General features: G+C 35.1%; 1 protein-coding gene across 1 annotated transcript; it reads left to right on the forward strand.

Annotated features, from left to right (window-relative positions):
* Positions 1-17,595: 17,595 nt before the first annotated feature.
* LOC114087770 (olfactory receptor 6C2-like) lies at positions 17,596-18,549 on the forward strand. Its single transcript, XM_027929333.1, has one exon. The coding sequence runs from the start codon at positions 17,596-17,598 to the stop codon at positions 18,547-18,549; it is 954 nt and encodes a 317-aa protein (XP_027785134.1).
* The last annotated feature ends 1,933 nt before the right edge of the window (positions 18,550-20,482 follow it).

Raw genomic sequence — 20,482 nt, forward strand, 5'->3', positions numbered from 1 at the left:
TGTGTATACATATATATGTATATGTAATATATCATATTTTATTTATTGATTCATCTGTTGAAGGGCACCTGGGCTAGTTCCAGAACTTGTCTATATAAATTGCACTACTACAAACATGGGTGTGCCCATATCATATTATATGCTGATTTTAGTTCTTTTGGGTAAATACCAAGGAGTGAAATAGCTGGGTTATATAGTAGTTCCACTCCTAGTCTTCATATTGTTTCCAAAGTGGTGGTATTAATTTGCAGGCCCACCAACAATGTGTGAGTGTTTCTTTTAAATCACATCTTCATCTCGTTGATTATTATTTGTATTCTTTATGATTGTCATTCTAATGGAGTGAGATGAAATCTCAATGTAGTTTTTATTTGCATTTCCCTGATTGCTAAGGATGCTAAGGATGTTCAATAGATTTTAATATATTTGTTGGTCATTTGTATTTATTTTGAGAATTTTCTTTAGTTATTTAGCTCATTGACTAATTGTGGTTTTATTTTATTTTTATTTTTGATGGTTTTTTGAGTCCTTCCTGTATTCTGGGTATTAATCCTCTGTCACAGGAGTAGCTGGCAAAGATTTTCTCCCATTCTGTAGGCTCTCTCTTCACTCCCTTGTTTTCTTTGCTGTGCAGAAACTTTTTAACATTTAACATTGTCTGAACTGAAGGCTTTGGACTAAGCAAACAAGATATGAACGTCCACAATGGCAATGTGCCAACTGGCAGAGTCCCTGGACTTTTCTTTTCTATTCTTTTTAAATCTTCACCATGATGGTTCCATTGTGATATATTTAACAACTCCTCCTTAAAAAGCCATGGGCTACATTTTTGTATTGTATCAACGTATGCCCTGATTGTTCTTGATTTTACTGAGATGCCTCCTTCCTCTAACAATTTACTTAACACTCTTTCAGTTTGTTTTTTACTAATTTCTGATCCCGTATTTCTACTATAATACAACCCAACAAGATAACTCCTAACAAAACTGAAACAGAGTGAAACAAAATTGGAACAACACAAAATCATTATAATAGCCTCCTGAAATGTCCATCCGTCCTTTCTCCCTATCTGTTCCTCAGATGTGAGCGGTTTTTCTTCCATCTTACACATCTCCAGGGACAGGCAACTTAAAAGTGAAACAAAATAACAAAAGAGGAATCTTAAAATGGCTACCCATCCTCTCGCCCTGCCCTCAGGGGCGAGCAGTTTCACTTACCCTCAGTCGCTCCCCGTGCAAGCCACCAAATGCCGCAGTCTGGCTGGGCACAATCAGGAGCCACTTGTCAAAAGAAACTAACTTTATTTTTAGAACCACACACACCAAACAAAACAACCTCTCAGGAAAAACCCTCAGAGCCTCAACTGCCACCACCGGCTTTCCACAAGCCTCTCTCTCCCACACAAGCTTCTCTCCACCTCCCACAATCCTCCTGCTCTTGAGGCCGATTGGCTGGGTCACGTGGGCGGAGCCAAAAAAGTCCCCCAATGAGCAGCTCCGTGGTCTGAAAGGGCAGGGAAACAGTCCAATGAGCATCACCGCAGAGGAGCCAATCAGCTAGATGTTGCTGGGGCCGAGGAGCCAATCAGCTAGATGTTGCTGGGGCCGCTGTGAGCCAATCATCAGCCGGCAGCTGGAAGTTTGCTGGCAGCTGGAAGTTTGCTGGGGCCCCTTCGGCTGTGGCTCTCAACAAATTTGATGCTATCCTACTTATTGATTCTTGGTTTTATTTCTTGAGCCCTATGTGTCTGATGAAGGAAGTCAGTGCCTCACCCAAATAGTTGGAATGTTGACCATGTGTTTCCTCTAAAATCAGGAACCTATCTTTTTTCCAATGTATGGTTTGAGCACCTTTTTCAAGTACCAGATGACTGTAGTTTCACCTATGTGTCTTCTATTCTATTATATTTGAATACATGTCTGTTTTGATGCCAATGACATTCTCTTTTTGTTACTATAGCTCTATAGCATACTTTGAGACTGGATATTGTGAGGTCTCCAGCATTGCTCATCTTACTCAGGATTGCTTTGGTTATTCTTTGGCCATTCCTTTGGCTATTCTTCCATATAAACATTAGGACTAATTTTTCTAGTTCTGTGAAGACTGTCACTGGTGTTTATGGGGATTTCATTGAATCTGCATAACACTTTTGTTATTATGGCCATTTTGACAATATTAATTTTGCCTTTCCAACACATGGGAGATCTTTCCATCTTCTAAGGTCTTCTTCAATTTCTATTTAGTGTGTTCTAAAGTTCATTGTAGAGGTCTTTCACTTCCTTGATTATATTTACTCCCAAGGTATTTTGTTTTTGTTTTTGGAGGTTATTGTGAATGGGATGATTTTCCTGATTTCTTTTTCAAAAGATTCATTATTGGAGTATAGGAAAACTATTGATTTAGGTATGTTGATCTTGTATCCTGCTACTTTGCTGAATTTTGTTTATCAGCTCTAAAAGTCTGGTAGACATTTTTGGGTCTTCTAAATATAGGATATGTCATCAGCAAACAAAAAATTGACTTTTTCTTTTCCTATTTGTATCCCTTTAATTTCCTTCTCTTTCCTGATTACTCTGGTTAGAGTTTCAAGAAATATAATTCAATAGCAATGGTGAGAGTGAATTTCATTGTCTTGTTCCTAATTTTAGAGGAAATTCTTTCAATTTTTCTCTGTTCAGTATGATGGGTTTCGGTTTGTCGTATATAGCTTTTGTAATGTTGGGATAAGTTCCTTCTGCTCCTAGTTTCTCCAGCATTTTAACACGAATGATGCTGGCTTTTGTCAAAGGCTTTTTCTTCATCTATTGAATTGACCATGTGATTCTTGTCCTTAATTCTACTTATGTGGTGAATTACATTTATTGATTTGCATATATTGAAACAATCTTGCATTCATTGAATGGAACCCATCTGATCATAGTGTACTATTTTCTCAATCTCTTTTTGAATGTGGCTTGCCAACATTTTATTAGGGATTTTTGTATTTATGTTCATCAGGGATATTGCTCTGTATATTTTTTTCCTTGATGTGTTTCTATCTGGTTTTAGTATCAGAGTGATACTGACTTTATAGGATACATTGTGAGTGTTCTGTCCCTCCCTATTTAGTAGAATAGTTTGAGGAAGATTGGTGTTATTTCATCTTTAAAAGTCTGGTAGAACTCATCAGAGAATCCATCTGTTCCTGGGCTTTTATGTGTTGGGTGGATTTCATTGCTACTTCAACCTCATTGCTTGATATTGATCTGATTGTGTTTCTTATATCCACATGTTTCAATTTAAGTAGGTCATATGTGTCTAAAAATTGTCAATATCTTCTATATTTTCCAGTTTATTGGAGTATAACTTTTCAAAGTGCTTCCTAATGATCCTCTGGGTTTCAGAAGTGTCTGTGGTGGTATCTTAGTTTTCATCTCTAATTTTATTTAGTTGGTCCTTCTTTCTCTTTTGGTTAATTTGGCCGAGACTCATCAACTTTGTTTATCTTTTCAAAGAACCAATTCTTTGTTGAATTGATCCTTTTTATTTTTTATTTTATTAATTATGGGTCTCACTTTAATTATTTAATATCTTCTACTGATTTTGAAATTAGTTTGTTCTTCTCTATCTAGGGCCTTGAAGTATAACATTTGATTATTTATCTGGGATTTTCCTATTTTTTAATGTAGGTGCTCAATGCTATAAATTTTCCTCCAAGTACTCTTTTTATACCATCTCAGAGATTTTGATGTGCTGTATCTCTGTTCTCATTTGTTTCAAAGAATTTTTTAAAAATTTCTCTGCTGGTTTTTTTCCCTATAATTACCAATCTTGTTTTATCTCCAGACTGGTTAGTCCTTTTCACCAACCCTTACTGTATTATTTGAAATGGATATACTTATTATTTTATCTGCAATGTTTTAAGATATATCTTTTAATGTATAAATACTTTGTTGAAAGTACTGGAGACTGAACCAAGGAATATTCTACCACTGAGCTACATCCCCACTGAGCACTTTTTATTTATTTATTTTAAGTTGCTGAGACTGTCATCAAACTTATTTTGAAATTAGTTTCATCCTCCTGCCTCAGCCTCCTGAGTAACTGTGATTATAGGCAATGTGCCATCATATCTGCTTAAGATATAAATATTTAAAAATATTAATATTAATATTTAATATAAAGTGTAAGTTATAATATTACCAGCACCCAGTCTATTTTCAGCATCCTGAAATCTCTTTAATGCCCATCCAGGTAAATATGCTATTAAATATATCTGCTATGCTAACTAATCTGAAATAAGTTGTTTAGTTATGACCATCATATAAATACAAAGGCAGTAGTCTCTACCTCTTTACCTGCAGTTTTGCTGTTTACTTTTTAAATACCCTTAATCAACTGTGGTTTGAAATTCATAAATTTTAAATTGCACACCTTACAGAGTAGCATGATAGTATCTCACACACCATCCCACAATATCCTACCCCAGCCCTGATTATCCCTTTGTAAACCACATCCACACTCTATGCAATACCCAGCTTGTAGTAACATAGTTGCCTCGGTAGCTCTTGCTTTTAGTAGCCATATGGTGCCAAATAATGAACCCAAAGCCTAAGAGTAGTTGGTGCTAACAATTCAGATATGCCAAAGAGAAGCCATGAAGAACTTCCTTTAGGTGAGAATGTGAAAGTTTATCATAGCTCTGGATGTATTTTTTAAAAGGTATGTCTAGTGTTTGGTATTATCCACAGTTTCAAGAATTACCTGGTGGACATAGACTGTATAGCCTATGGATAAGGGAGAAAATACTGTACAGAATGTTTACACTTTTGTTCTAGTTTTATCTACTCAACATTATGTCTGTGATACTTACTCAAGTCATTATATTGGCAACAGTTTTTAAAAAAATTTTAATCAACAAATAAAATTTGTGCATATTACTATGTAATAATATTTTAAAACATGTATTAATTGTGTTACATTCAAAGGCAATCCCTTCACTTCCTAGGCTGATGTTTCACTATTTATCCAAGGCTTGGGTCTTATGTGAGACTCATAGTCTCAGGGACCAACAGAGTTCCAGGGAAATATCCCCAGTCGATATCATGGCTGACAGTGCTATATGTTGACATACAGATCCATCCCACTGAAGTTACAAATTTCTACCTGATATCAGAGTAGGTCACAATGTTCTATTCGCAGGTGCTGTCCTGGATCAGGGGCCATGAGGTACACCCTGGTACTAGGTTTTACTGTGACAGGTCTGGTACTGGGTTCTAAGATCGGCTCTTAATTTCCTCTCTCTCTTCCCTCTCTTAATTTCCTCTACCACACTGCACTCTTTGGTGATGTGGGAAATGTAACATAGGGAACTTTTTCCCTCCTGCTTTCTTCAGTGAATCTTTTCTTCTTATTATGCTAAACCAGGTGCTGTGATCTCTCATATGGCTTCCTTAGTTCCCGCAGAGGTAAATTACAAGTGTGAATAGTTCTTCAAGTTGATGATTCTGTGATTAAAGGATCACTGGATGGTCTTGCTCCACCATTATGCTCTTCCTCCACCTAGCAATAGTTCAGTCATTTAATTTCTAAGTTAAGTCAATCATATATAGAACACTTAATTTAATCATTTTCTGATGATGAATATTTACATCATTTTCAGTATGTAACTATTAAAAATAAAAATACTAAAACATTTTTCCAAGAATTTTTATAAATTTATGCACTCATATTTTTAGAATATATACTTAGGAGTGAAACTGGTAAGCTATATGATACCACTATGTTAAGCTTATATGACAATGCCAAATAATTTTTAAGGATGATGTATCAATATAGTCTTGCATCACAATGCTGAAGGTTCCAAATTCTTGCCAATATTTAACTTTACCAGATCTATTAATTTTAGCTATTTTGGGACTAGTAATATTAAATACCTTATTATATGCCCTTTGGATTTCAGATATTCTATTAGTGAAGTGCTTATTCAGATAATATTTCTTTTTGTTAAATTGTCTTTTCATTTAAAAAATTTACTTTTAGGAGTTTGAATGCTCTATATTTTGCATGTACTGAAGTACTTACCCCCTGTGTCTTGTCTCTTCATGTTTTAAGTTATGCTGACTTTGAAAAACAAGAGGTTCTAAATTTTAATAAACTCTAATTCATCATTTCATCTTTGTTGTTAATAGAATTCTTTGTTTTGCTCAGAAATCTTTGCCTAATCTCACTATCATGCAGACTATTAAACACATTGTATTTCCCAAGTTTCAATCACAGAGATGAATGACCTATATGAAATTTACTTTGTCTCTATTTTGAGGCAAGAAAAAATTTCATTTAATCCGTGGATAACCAAATAATCCAGCATTTTTTTTATCACCCTTTCCTCATTGCATCAAGTGGTAACTTTGTAATAATCAATTGTTACTTAAGTGAATATTTTTCAGGACTCATTGTTCAATTCCATTGATGTGTTTCTCTACCTTTGAATGGAATACTCAGAGGTACTCTTGTGTTTTAGGTTTTTGTTATTGTTGTTTGTTTTGTTTGTGTATTTTGTATCAATTTCTCCAAATTACCAATTACTATTATATTTACTTAAATTATTTACTTGTAGTGTCTTTTAAATATTGCTGCATATACAACCAAGTAATCTTCAAATAAAGACAAATTTATTCATTTACCTTTATTGCACAGTGCATGAAAAGTAGAAATTGTGAGAGAGGATGCCCTGTCATACACTCAACAGAAAAGCTGTTAATATTAAAAATAACATAATATTTTCTGGATTCCCTCTTCAGATTAACAAATCCTGTTTCTATGAAAACTTTGCCGAGAATTTGTAATAAGTGAGTCTCATTTACCTCCTGCATGGGTGAGGGAATAGGTTTGAAGGATGGGCTGTCTGTGAAATAAAAGCTATAAGTATAACCACAAAATAGACACCAAAGAACAGAAATGTAGTTTACAGAGAGGGGCAGAGACAGGTTAAGCAGAGGGGTACTGCCTCTAACAAAGATGGAGCCTGTACTTTATTTAGGTATAAGGTTTCAGTGAGTCTTGTCTCAGGAGCTTGCTTCTTCATGAAAAACAGGATAAGGTCAGGGTAAGCAGGCTGTTTAGCTCTTAGCGGGTCCCATTTCCCATGCTATGCTAGAACTTGAGCAGTGAGCTAGGTAGTGAGCTTTCTCAAACCAGTGGGTTCCTACCGGGAGTTCCTGATACAGGCTTTCCTGCTTAATGGCGGAAGCACAGCTTTAGTTCATGCACGGTTCATGGATGGCTCCCTGCCATCCATATTTTATCAAACTATTTATATTTTATCAAAAGTTTATATTTTATCAAACTATTTTTTCTACTTTACTGAGATCATCATATTTTTATTTACTTACTCTGCCAGTGTGGTGTATTACATTGAAAATTTTCAATTGATGAGCCAACCTAGAATTTCTGAAATAAACCTCATTTTATGCTTATGTATATCCTTTCCTTTCTTGCACTATTTAATTCAATAATTTATATTTAGAGATCCTTACATTTATTTTAGCATAAATAGACTTGTAATTAAACTTATAATCTGTGGTGAGCTGCTTCTGCCGTTTCTGCAGACTATGGTAGCCATTACAAGATGGCGCTGGCTCCGCTGTGGTCTGTGACAAACAACTCCTTATTTGGGAGAGTTGGCATATGATTTTTCATCACCCTATGAGAAAGCTCCACGTGGCAGCTTTGCATTGGGGCTTGAGATGCTTTATTAAGGCTGGGAGGGGCATCCGAGAGGAAGAAGAAGAAATATCAAGGACCTGAATAAACTGCTGAAAGAAGATTCCTGAGTTGCGTCTTCCTTGCGGGCAAGGGGTCGCGACAAGTGGTGCCGAAACCCGGGAACCAGAACTTTCAGCAGTCAGGGGTGGTGCACCAGTTAGTCCCAGGTAAGTGGGATCCGCGACCAAAGCGGGGTTAGTCCCAAGTAAGTGGGATCTGTGACCAAAGCGGGGCAGCTCCTCTGTAAAGAAAGAGAGAGCATTACATTTTATTGCAGCTGCACTGTGTACTTTCGCGTCTACTTTCGCTTTTGTTTTCTGTGTTTCTTTTGTTGTGTCATTTCGTTTTTGTTTTTTGTGCTTCTTTTGTTGTTGTGTCATGGGTGCCGCATCTTCAAGTCCACTTCTCCTGGCCCTAGATGGCCTGTTACGTTCCAAGGGCCTGGAAGTGAAACATAGTACTTTACAGAGATTTTTACAGAAGATAGATATCGCTGGACCGTGGTTTGCATTTTCGGGCAGCCTTACTGTACCTAGTTGGGATAAATTAGGCAAAGATCTTGACTTTGCTCGTGAGCAAGGCACCTTAGAGGGTGGCGTTATACCACTTTGGAAGTTAGTTAGAGGATGTATAACAGATGGTAAATGACAAGAAGCTGTGAGTGAGGGTCAGGCCGTTCTTGAACAACTACATGAGGAAAAATCTGAAAGATCACATAGTGAAGTGGCAGAGAGTATCAAAAGTAACAGTAGTGAGAAGGCAAAAGAGCCTGAAGATAAAAATAGGAGAAGGCTCTATCCAGACTTGACCGAATTAAAAACACCTGAGAACACAAGCGACTCAGAGAGTTCTGAGGACCTTGATATATTGTTACAACAACTACATAAGATAAAAACGAAAAAGAAGAAAAAGTAGACACAAGGCGCGCATGCCTACTGTAAGAAGGGGGAGGGATCTAATATTGGTCAACAGAATTCTGAGGAGGAGGAGGTTGAAAATTTAGAAGAAGATATGATGCCTGTTGCCCCACCCCCGTATGTGGGGGGGAGCCAAGGTTCCGGGAGATCTTTTCATGCACAAGTTTGGAGGACAGTTAATACAGATATGGGACTTGCATACCCTGTATTTCAGGAAAATAACAGGGGAAGATATCATGAGCCTTTAGACTTTAAGATAATTAAAACCTTGGCAGAATCTGTCTGCACTTATGGCATAGATGCCGCTTTCACTCTCACTCAGGTGGAGGGACTTACTAGATTTTGCATGACTCCCTCAGATTGGGCTAGTCTAGTCCGCGATTGTGTTTCCCCAGGGAAATATTAGGAATCCAAAGTTGGCTGTTTAATGTTTCTGGCAGTACCCAAAACTTGGAGCGAGGTAGCAGGCTTAAAATTTTTGCAAATAATTCACAATTATCTAATGCTACATTACCCTCCGCAGCAGTCTGTCTCCAATCTCTGTTTCTGTTTCTTTTGGCTAATGATACATCACAGGGGATGCTTAATTGTTCTAATGTTACCTGCTACTTGTCTGAGTGTTGGAATGGCTCCTGGACTATGGCAGTGATTATGAAAATTCCAACCTTTGTCCCGATCCCAGTTACTGCAGATCCAGAGTCTTTTCCTATTGTTGAATTGATTAGAGCCCGTAGAGATTTTGGAATTACGGCAGCTATAGTGACAGCTGTGGCGGTATCTGCTGCTGCAGCAGTTACAGCTGGAGTAGCCATGGCCAGCCAAGTACAAACTGCTGCCACTATTAATCAGGTTATTCAACAAACATCCACCGTACTTGAATCCCAAAGTAAAATTAATCAACACATTTTATCTGGGATTTTGGCTGCTAATCAAAGGATAGATCTGCTTCAAGCTCAAGTTGAGGAATTGTCTGTTCTAGTACATTTAGGTTGTGTTGATCAACGTGCACATTTATGCATAACCTCTGTCAGATTTAATGATTCCAGGAATGCCTCCCGCATCATTGGCGAATATTTGGCCGGAAATTGGTCCATGGCAGCGGAAGACATGATCCAGTCTCAACTAACCCAGATAGCTGTCTTGAACAGTACCCGTGTCGATCCCGTGACTTTGGGTCAATTCACCGATTGGATATCTTCTGCTTTTTCCTTCTTCAAAGAGTGGGTGGGGGTAGGCATTTTTGGTGCAATGTGTTGCTTCGGTATGTTCCTCTGTTTGTGGTTTCTCTGTCGCCTTAAGGCCCGCAGTGCTCACGATAAGGCTATGATCATACAAGCTCTTGTAGCTTTAGAAAATGGCAACTCACCTCAAGTCTGGCTTGCGCATCTTAAGCAGTAAACCTTTGACATGGTCGTTACACCCCAAGTTATTATAACATTGCACTGGGATCGACATGACTTTCCTTGTTATTCTCTTAGTGTTGGAAAGCCCTTGCACTCTGCCGGTCTTACTGCCATTGCACGCAGATGGGTTTCCACACTAGTGCTTTTCTATCGTCTTAAAGTCCGTGCCTTTCTTTCAGGGTGCTGTCAACTTGTTTGTCATTATAAACAGCCACAGTTCAGCCTCAGCTATCCCCCTTCGTCCACCATCGTCACGATACAGGATGCGAGGCAAGGCACTGCACTTGAGTGATCCTTGACGTGGACCTCAAGGAGAGCATGTCCTATTGCATGCGGGTTAGACGCGTCCACGCCCCGCCCCACAAAAAAAGGCGTCGGCTGATATGGCCTCAGATCTGGGGAAGGGCCCTCCTTAGGACTGAGTCATACTATGCAGCCACTTCTGCACAGTGGGATAGGACCTCTACTCTCGCCTGTATTGTTTTAAGAAAACAGAAAAGGGGGAACTGTGGTGAGCCGCTTCTGCCGTTTCTGCAGACTATGGTCGCCATTACAAGATGGCGCTGGCTCCGCTGTGGTCTGTGACAAACAACTCCTTATTTGGGAGAGTTGGCATATGATTTTTCATCACCCTATGAGAAAGCTCCACGTGGCAGCTTTGCATTGGGGCTTGAGATGCTTTATTAAGGCTGGGAGGGGCATCCGAGAGGAAGAAGAAGAAATATCAAGGACCTGAATAAACTGCTGAAAGAAGATTCCTGAGTTGCGTCTTCCTTGCGGGCAAGGGGTCGCGACAATAATCCTTTTAAATTTGGTATCAAGTTTATATTACAAGTTGAGAATATTTCCTTTTACTTTTCTCTGGATGAGTTTATGCAAAATCAGTGTTTATTGTTTTTTCAATGTTTGGATTAATTTACAAGTAAAACCATTTGATCTTGAATTTTATTTGTGAGAACATTATGGATTATGGAATTCATGACTTGACATGTTTTGGAATATTCATATTTCCTGGCCTTACTTGTCTCCATCTGTTTCATTTTATTTTCCAATTAATCTTTATTTTATATATACAATTTTATTGGACTAATGTCTTCATACTACACCATTAATAATAGTTTAATAATTGTTGGGTCTGTAATGATGTTCCCTTTTGGAACAATTGCCATTTAAATAGTTTCTATTTTATTCCTTTCTTCTTGATAATATTTGCAGATATTTAACAATTTAATTAACCTATTTTTTTAAAATGAATTTTATAATTTTCTTATATTTATGTTAAATAAAACAATTTTTTTTACTGTTTAATTTTCTTCCTTATATTTTGTTTTAATTTGTTCTTTTGTATCTTCTTAATATAGATACTTATATTGCTGGGTTTTCTACTGTCATATTTTCTAAAACATGGATTTAAAATATACATTTTGTGTTCAATAATGCATTAGCTATAGTCTACAAATTTTTATATATTATACTTAATTTCAAAATATGATTTAATTTACATTATTCCCCCCCTTTACCTTAGAAATCATTTAAAAGTTTTAAGTATTTATATTAAGTATTTTAAAGGATAACAAGTACGAAAACACAAGAGTGACATAGATAAATTCTGCTTAGGTGCCACCAAACTATATGTAGGTAAAAAGGTGCAATTTAATAATTAAAATATATTTCTCAGTAAAAAGACAAAGGAAAGATCAAAACATAGAAAATAACATGACATAGACTTAGGACGTAGAAGGGTATCAGACATAGAAATTAATATGAAAACATAAGGTCTGTTTAGAAAAATAGAAAAAAAAATCCAAAACATGAGTTTTTATACATCATAACAACATACACAAAAAGTTAAAACAAATGATAAACTGATGAAGAAATTCTCACATCATATGTGATCACTAGACATAGACATACGCATTAGATTAAATGTGTTATATAGCTAGGTCATAAATAAAATTCAACTGTATAATATTGTTTAACTTTTTTGAGGCCACTTTAATAATTCAATATAAAAGCCTCAATATGTGAATTTATTTTTATTCTGAAATTCCACCTCTAAAAATTTATCTAGGTATATTTTCTCCAGCAATTGTTACTTTTAAAAATATCCAAGCAAACTAAATGTTTAAAATGATGCAATTATACAATTGATTATGGTGAAGCTATTTAAAAAAATAATGATAATTGCACATGTATTTAAAACTAATAATAAAGTTTTAAAAATACTAAACGATATTCCAAAATCCATATGTAGCATCATGTGATCAAGTGGGATAAAAAAGCAAGTTACAAAGGTAAATAATAGAAATAATATTTTATTTTTTAATTTTTTTTAATTTTTATTTTATTTTTAATTTTTTATTGTTGGCTGTTCAAAACATTACATAGTTCTTGATATATCATATTTCACACTTTGATTCAAGTGGGTTATGAGCTCCCATTTTTACCCCATATACAGATTGCAGAATCACATCAGTTACACATCCATTGATTTACATATTGCCATACTAGTGTCTGTTGTGTTCTGCTGCCTTTCCTATCCTCTACTATCCCCCCTCCCCTCCCCTCCCCTCTTCTCTCTCTGCCCCCTCTACTGACATTGATTTGTCCCCCTTGTATTATTTTTCTCTTTCCCCTCACTTCCTCTTGTATGTACTTTTGTATAACTCTGAGGGTCTCCTTCCATTTCCATGCAATTTCCCTTCTCTCTCCCTTTCCCTCCCACCTCTCATCCCTGTTTAATGTTAATCTTCTTCTCATGCTCTTAGACCCTACTCTGTTCTTAGTTACTCTCCTTATATCAAAGAAGACATTTGGCATTTGTTTTTTAGGGATTGGCTAGCTTCACGTAGCATAATCTGCTCTAATGCCATCCATTTCCCTGTAAATTCTATAATTTTGTCATTTTTTAATGCAGAGTAATACTCCATTGTGTATAAATGCCACATTTTTTTTATCCATTCATCTATTGAAGGGCATCTAGGTTGGTTCCACAGTCTTGCTATTGTGAATTGTGCTGCTATGAACATCAATGTAGCAGTGTCCCTGTAGCATGCTCTTTTTAGGTCTTTAGGGAATAGACCGAGAAGGGGAATAGCTGGGTCAAATGGTGGCTCCATTCCCAGCTTTCCAAGAAATCTCCATACTGCTTTCCAAATTGGCTGCACCAATTTGCAGTCCCACCAGCAATGTACAAGTGTACCCTTTTCCCCACATCCTCACCAGCACTTGTTGTTGTTTGACTTCATAATGGCTGCCAATCTAACTGGAGTGAGATGGTATCTTAGGGTGGTTTTGATTTGCATTTCTCTGACTGCTAGAGATGGTGAGCATTTTTTCATGTACTTGTTGATTGATTGTATGTCCTCCTCTGAGAAGTGTCTGTTCAGGTCCTTGGCCCATTTGTTGATTGGGTTGTTTGTTCTCTTATTGTCTAATTTTTTGAGTTCTTTGTATACTCTGGATATTATTTTTTTTTAATATTTGTGTAGCCTTATATTACTTGAAAGTATTTTAAAAATTATCACTTGCTTTGAGTTTTCCAATATTGTTTTCTCTTCTATTGTCTTTTTTAATGTTTGAGAAAAATTAGCAGGTAGGTTCACCTTGTGATCTTTCAACTTTCATTCTTAGTAAGGAAAAAATGTAGACGAGACAGGTTCATGACCCCTGTTTTTTAACTATTGTATCTTGACCTGCAACTGTGGCTGTGATTGCATCTTTGTGTCCCTGAGGACACTGCCCCCAATGAAGCATCTTTCAGGATTTTTGCCCAAGTTCATTACAAAGAAGTCTCATTAGTAATGTTTGAACGTGGGTCACCAAGGACACAGTCATTTATTTATTTAAATTCAGGTTCAGCAGATAAATCAAATGCAAATCTTAATAGTGTAAAAGGCCCTCACCCCATCCAGAGAAGTCATAATACCAATGCCTTGAAACCAATAGAGGAAAGTATTGTAAACAATATTTTATTTTCAACTCTAAGAGAAGTAGAGAATATTTCTCATGTAAAAAGGGGACTAAAGTTCTTTGTTAGAAAATCTTCCCAATTTGTTGGAGATGAAAACCTTGAAGAAGCCAGGCATGGTGATGCACACATATAATCTCAGTGGCTCCAGAGGCTGAGGCAGAAGGATCGAAAGTTGCAAGCCTCAGCAACTTATTGAGGTCTTAAGTAACTTAGTGAGACCCTGTCTCAAAATAAAATATAAAAAAGGGCTGGAGAGGTGGCTCAGTGTTTAAGTGTCCCTAAGTTCAATCCTTAGTACAAATAAATGTGAAGAATTCTAGGATTTCTCCAAGCAACAATCATAGAAAATAGTGGTGGCCCTATACCAAGTCAAGAAAATCACTCATAAACTTTTGCTCTGGGGTGATCTTCATCAAATTAGCCATTAGCACTCTTGTTAAAGAATCAGTTCAAGCTATTGTTAAGTCTCAGAAGAGTAAGTACAATGGCTATTTCATTTAAGTTCATCTTTTATAAATCTGTATAATGATTTTCTTGAAGAAGCCAATTGAATTCACATATTGAGGCTTTTATATTGAATTATTTTAGCCTCAATATGTGAATATATTTTTATTCTGACATGATTTAACAAAATCATATGTGATTAGTTATTTGAATTATTATATAAAGATCCACAGATCTTATTGGGTTGTCTTTTGGAATGCTGATTTTTGTTGTTTTGTAACAATAATGTGAATTTATAGATGGGGAGACGTTATTATTTTCACACTCTAACTTTACTCTTTAAAGGAAAAAAAATTAGTATCTGCACTAAAGCTATCCAATGTGACTGTTTATCTGATATTGACAAATTAGTTATCCTTGCACTTTTCCAAACATAAAAATCTTTGACAGTTGCAACAATTTTCCTAAACTTTGCCTCTTAAAAGCAAGCAGTATTAATGAATGGAATAAGTAAGGGATATTTTTTGGGAAAAAGGCTAACATGCAGAGGGTTCAGGAAAGGGCCTCCTACCATGAAATGCCTTTAGGAACAACTGGATTGAGAAGAAATGGTTTTGAAACAGAAGAAAGGTGAAAGGAGCATCCTTCCCTTCGATTAAATTATTCATTGTAGTTATTGTGTCCCATAGTTCCTAGGAATGTCACGAGTCTTCAAGAAATTATTGTCTTTTCTTCCCAATGGTGGTACAATAAAACTTAGGATTTAACTGCAGTAACTGGTCATATAATGAAGAGGTGATCCACCCTTATCTCTTGAAAAAGTGACTATTTTAAAGAAAAAATGGCATTCATATAATATGCTTATTGAGTTTTGTTAGGAAAATGGGGGGGGGGTGGTCCTGTTTATCTACATAAGATAAACAAACACTGGAGATATTAATCTGAGTATGGTAATAAAATTGTGTGACAGCTGAGGAAAACCTACAGAAAACCTGTTTCAAGAATTTAAAATTCATTAACTCTTATTTTGAAATATTATTAAAATATTCATTGGAGAGGCTTAAGTGGAAAGTCTAGGGGGAAAAATCTTTGTAGAAGACAATGATGAAATCCTTAAACATATAAGAATAGAAGATTATTCCATGGTATAATTGTATGAATTAGGACTAAATGTGAGCAACACCCATGTCAACTAAAGGTGTCAATAATTTTTTCAAAAAGACCTACCATAAGGTACAGTGATTTGAGTGTTGGAACCATAACAGTCACATGTGAGTTAAAGGAAATAAGTGTTATGAAGTTTATAGATGATACAACAAAGGTTTTATATATATATATATATATATATATATATATATATATATATATATATATATATATATGTGTGTGTGTGTGTGTGTGTGTGTGTGTGTGTGTACACATGCAAATATATATTTGAAATTACATTTCTGATAATTATAAAATTGTGCAATGTTTCTAAACATGCTTTTTCAGACATCTTAACAATTGTAGAAAACAAATAGATGTATAATATCATGTTAGGAATTGGTTTAAAATTTGTGGTATATTCATAAATTTATTTTAACAAAGGTGAAATTTTGAAATAATAAGAATTTAAAAAACTAAAGAGAAGTTTATAAACTGATAACAGAAATTAAATGGTTTGAAATTAGAATTCATTGCACTTATTGAGATGTAAAAATATTTATTTTAAATATTTAAAATATTCATTTTAAGATGACTAGCATGTAAAATTGTGTTTTCAGATATGCAAATTTCTTGACTTCTGATTTGAATACATTACTGACAGATTCTCCAAGAAAGCAAAAATCTAACAAAGATATCTGTTGAAGAGCTAAAACAAGGAAGAGACGCCAGTGAACAGTTTGGTTGGCATGGAACATAACAACATAAGCACAGGAGTGATACTTTCATGGTATGACTTTATTCACTAGCAACGAAAATAAATGTCAAAAACAGGAACATATGAAATTTAAATAATTAACATCAGTGACAAAGTAATTTCAAGAGGAAACCCAAATAGAACTGAAGCTAGCTTTGAACATGTAGGCAAACTATATCGATATGTATCTATTCACACAATATTTCTTAAACACACTAATCATAAATCTAGGATTGTGTTAGTTTGGGAGATATTCTAGTTTAAGCAAAAAACCCACATAACATCCTAATTTCAGCAAACTTAGTTTCTCAGGGGAAATGCTAAAGTCAAAGTAAAAATTGCTTGTCACAGGTGCAAAAATGAGCAGTTAACACAGACTGCAGATTTTTAGAAGTCTGTCCAATAGAGCAGATGCTGAAACTGAAAATCACAATAAGTAGATGTACACAGGCAGACTGTGGAGAGCTTATTTAGTATTTGGAATTTGATTTTGTACTTGACTCTAGTGTTATCAAGGTGTTAGAGTATTTTCCATCGTTAACAGACTGAAAGTATGTAAGTAATATGTTTTATTTTTCCAGATGTATATCCTTGGATCAAACATTTCTTCATTTGTAGTCACATGTGCATCCCAGTAGATACTGTATATAAATTACACACGATCAGAGAAATGTAAGGAAAATCAAAGGAGTGAGCCAACAATGTGGTAGTTACATTTTAAAATACAAAACAAACTACATACACACAGGCTTGATCATAGCTGGCAAAACATGAAATGCAAGTCATAGTGGACTGACAAACTTGTGCATGGAGTCCAGATGAGATGCTATATATTTACATTTTATCAAGGATCAAATATTCTATGAAAAGGCTAGAAAAAATACTTACATTTAAATATCCATTTTAAAAAACAGAAGAAATCTTAGAGATAAAAAGAATTCATAATTTTATTGAATCACAAGACATTGTGAGCCAAAGCCAACAACATGAAACAATCCAGTTGGACATAGATTACAAATATAAAATAAAAGTAGTCGTCACGCCTATCAGGGTATTGACAACATCAACTACAACTTACAGAAGAAACTACATGTACATTAGTTTTCTGTCTCCAGTAGTGACTATATCTGTCTGGCTTTCATGTCACTCTTGTTAAATAAAATAGCTCTAAATTTTACATGAAGATTGACTAAATAAAAGTAGTTAGTGATGAAAAACTATACAATAACAACTTTCATTCTGTTGGGACTAACAGATGACCCTCAACTTCAGATTCCAATTTTTGTGTTTCTATTTCTCACTTACATGTTGAGTATAACTGGGAATCTGACCATCATATCCCTCACTTTATTGGACTCCCACCTTAAAACACCCATGTACTTTTTCCTACAAAATTTTGCCCTATTAGAAATTTCATTTACATCTGCTTGTATCCCTAGATATTTGTACAACATAGTAACCGGTGACAGGTCCATTACTTATAATATTTGTGTCGTTCAAGTGTTTTTTACTGACATCTTTGGAGTAATAGAATTTTTTCTTCTGGCCGTCATGTCCTATGATCGTTATGTGGCCATCTGCAAACCCCTGCATTATGTCACCATCATGAGCCACAGAGTCTGCAGGAAGCTTGTCCTCTGCTGTTGGATGTCTGGTTTGTTGATAATACTCCCACCACTTACTCTCTTCCTAAATTTGAAATTTTGTGATTCAAATGTTATTGATTATTTTTTCTGTGATGCATCTCCTATCTTGAAGATTTCATGCTCGGACACATGGCTCATAGAGCAGTTAGTGATTGTTTGTGCCGTGCTGACCTTCATTCTGACCCTTGTGTGCGTTGTTCTGTCCTACATATACATCATCAAGACCATTCTAGGATTCCCCTCTGCCCAGCAAAGAAAAAGGGCTTTTTCCACTTGTTCTTCTCACATGATTGTGGTGTCCATCACCTATGGAAGCTGTATCTTCATCTATGTCAAACCTTCAGCAAAGGAATCTGTGGCTATCAATAAGGGTGTGACAGTGCTAATGACATCCATTGCTCCCATGCTGAACCCATTCATTTACACTCTGAGAAACAAACAGGTGAGACAAGCTTTCAGTGATTCCTTAAAAAAACTTGCTTTAATCTCAAAGAGGAAAGAAGGTGGTCAAATCTAGAAATAAAATATTAACTAAGCACAAACCATTAAACACCACATCTGTTTAAATCTGCTTGATCTGATTTCTATTCAGGTAAATCTTCTCAAACATTTCTTGCACTCAGAACAGTCTCCAAAACATAAATTCAGTCCTTTAATCCCCCTTCAAATAAACCTTTTGAAAGCTAAGTTTCCAATCTAAAGAAATGATAGTGTTTTTGGAGTTCATGTAAACCTGGTTCATTACTTTTAATCTAGGGGGGAAAAGAAAGAAAGAAAGAAAAAATAAAACAAAATAAGACAAAAGCAAAACCCAACAAGGAAATAAATAGCTTAGCTTGTATGCATCTGTACTTCCAGGAAAATAATTCATATAGATTTCTCAGTTTCTCTTCCACTCTAAATGATGCTAGATGGTTTAAAAAATTTTTTTGAGTACCTAGCTCTTGGTACCCAAAAAGAAAAAAAAATTATAATATCCTTCAATTTATTTAGTTCACTAATAATCCTCTATAACTAAAGATTTTTTCAAATCACCATTATCAATAAAGGACATGATATAATTAAAAAATAAAGAAAATTAAAATAAGTGCATATCCTAATAAATATGTTTTAAATAAAAGTAGATTTGATATTTAGGATCCTAAAGTTTATTCCTATGTATGTAATATTTGCATACATATAAAATGCTGAAATTTTAAAATTAAAATATTCATAAATTATAGAGACTAATAATTAAGATGAGAAAAAAGTTCTTTTCTAGTAGGATATGAAATTATAATTACTATGTCAAAATGTTAACTACAGCTTTAGAATTAAGTTACTAAGAATGGAGAAAACATTCAAATGCAAAAATGGAATATGAATATTTTAAGTCAAATGTAGCTAAATAAAGCAATAAACTTTTGCACATCATGGAAACATCATTTTAATAGAAACAAGAAAAAGTCAGCAATATATGTGGAATCTCAGATAATTTATTAAAAGTCAGTTCAAATAAATGATCATAAAGTAATAAACTTTTTCATGCCCTAAAAATCTTATGAATTTGAACACAAAATGCCTATTAATTTCTTTCAAAAGAGTCCACACAATTATTAAATAACTTTTCACATTGAATTTTCTCCTGTCTCTGGGATGCAGGTAGGTTGTTATCCTTGGAGTCTCCTGGCATCACAAAGGCTTTACACTTACTGTTGTCTCTGTTTAAAAACAAAAAGTTCTTTTCCTCTTCTTCTAAATTTTATTCTTTATTTATCTCTCAACTTAAATGTTATCCATTTAAACATAACTATTCTTCCTGTCCCCACCACACAGCCTACAAACCAAGTCTAGAGGAATTGTCTCTCCTGTCTGCTCTACTGACCAGAGGTCTCCCTGCTGTGCACCGATATTCCTTAAGTTTTGTTTATATTGTACATTTAATATCTGCCATAAAGACAAATGCTTTATTTTTCATGTCCATGTGAGTGTATATAAAACATAGTAAATAAGTGATACTGAATACATAATTTTCAAATATATTGAATAAAAGGCTCACAATCCCTACCAAAAAAGGAAAATCTTTATTTTTATGACATGAAAAAAATAATTGTAAAAGGATCACATGACTACAGTATAGCATGCATTTTTAAAAAATATGTTTTTTAGTTATAGATGGATCTCCTGGGAAATATAATTCCATTCAATGATAGAGAAGTAGCAAAAGCCCAACAGACCGTGTTTTCAGATGGTGTATATGTTCATTACTAGCATTATAAATAATTAGTGCTGGCTGACTAGGGGTAGTTATTGCTCCATGAACAGAAGCTCAGTTTGTTCCTCTATATGAAGACTACACATAATCATCAGAGATTACATCAACAAAAAAAAAGGCCTGCAAGAACTCAATATTTTTGCAATCCTGCATTTGTATCTACTTTTTAATGCAAATATATGAATTTATATATACC

Source organism: Marmota flaviventris, chromosome 3 (assembly GCF_047511675.1).
Source record: "Marmota flaviventris isolate mMarFla1 chromosome 3, mMarFla1.hap1, whole genome shotgun sequence".
Classification (NCBI taxonomy): domain Eukaryota; kingdom Metazoa; phylum Chordata; class Mammalia; order Rodentia; family Sciuridae; genus Marmota; species Marmota flaviventris.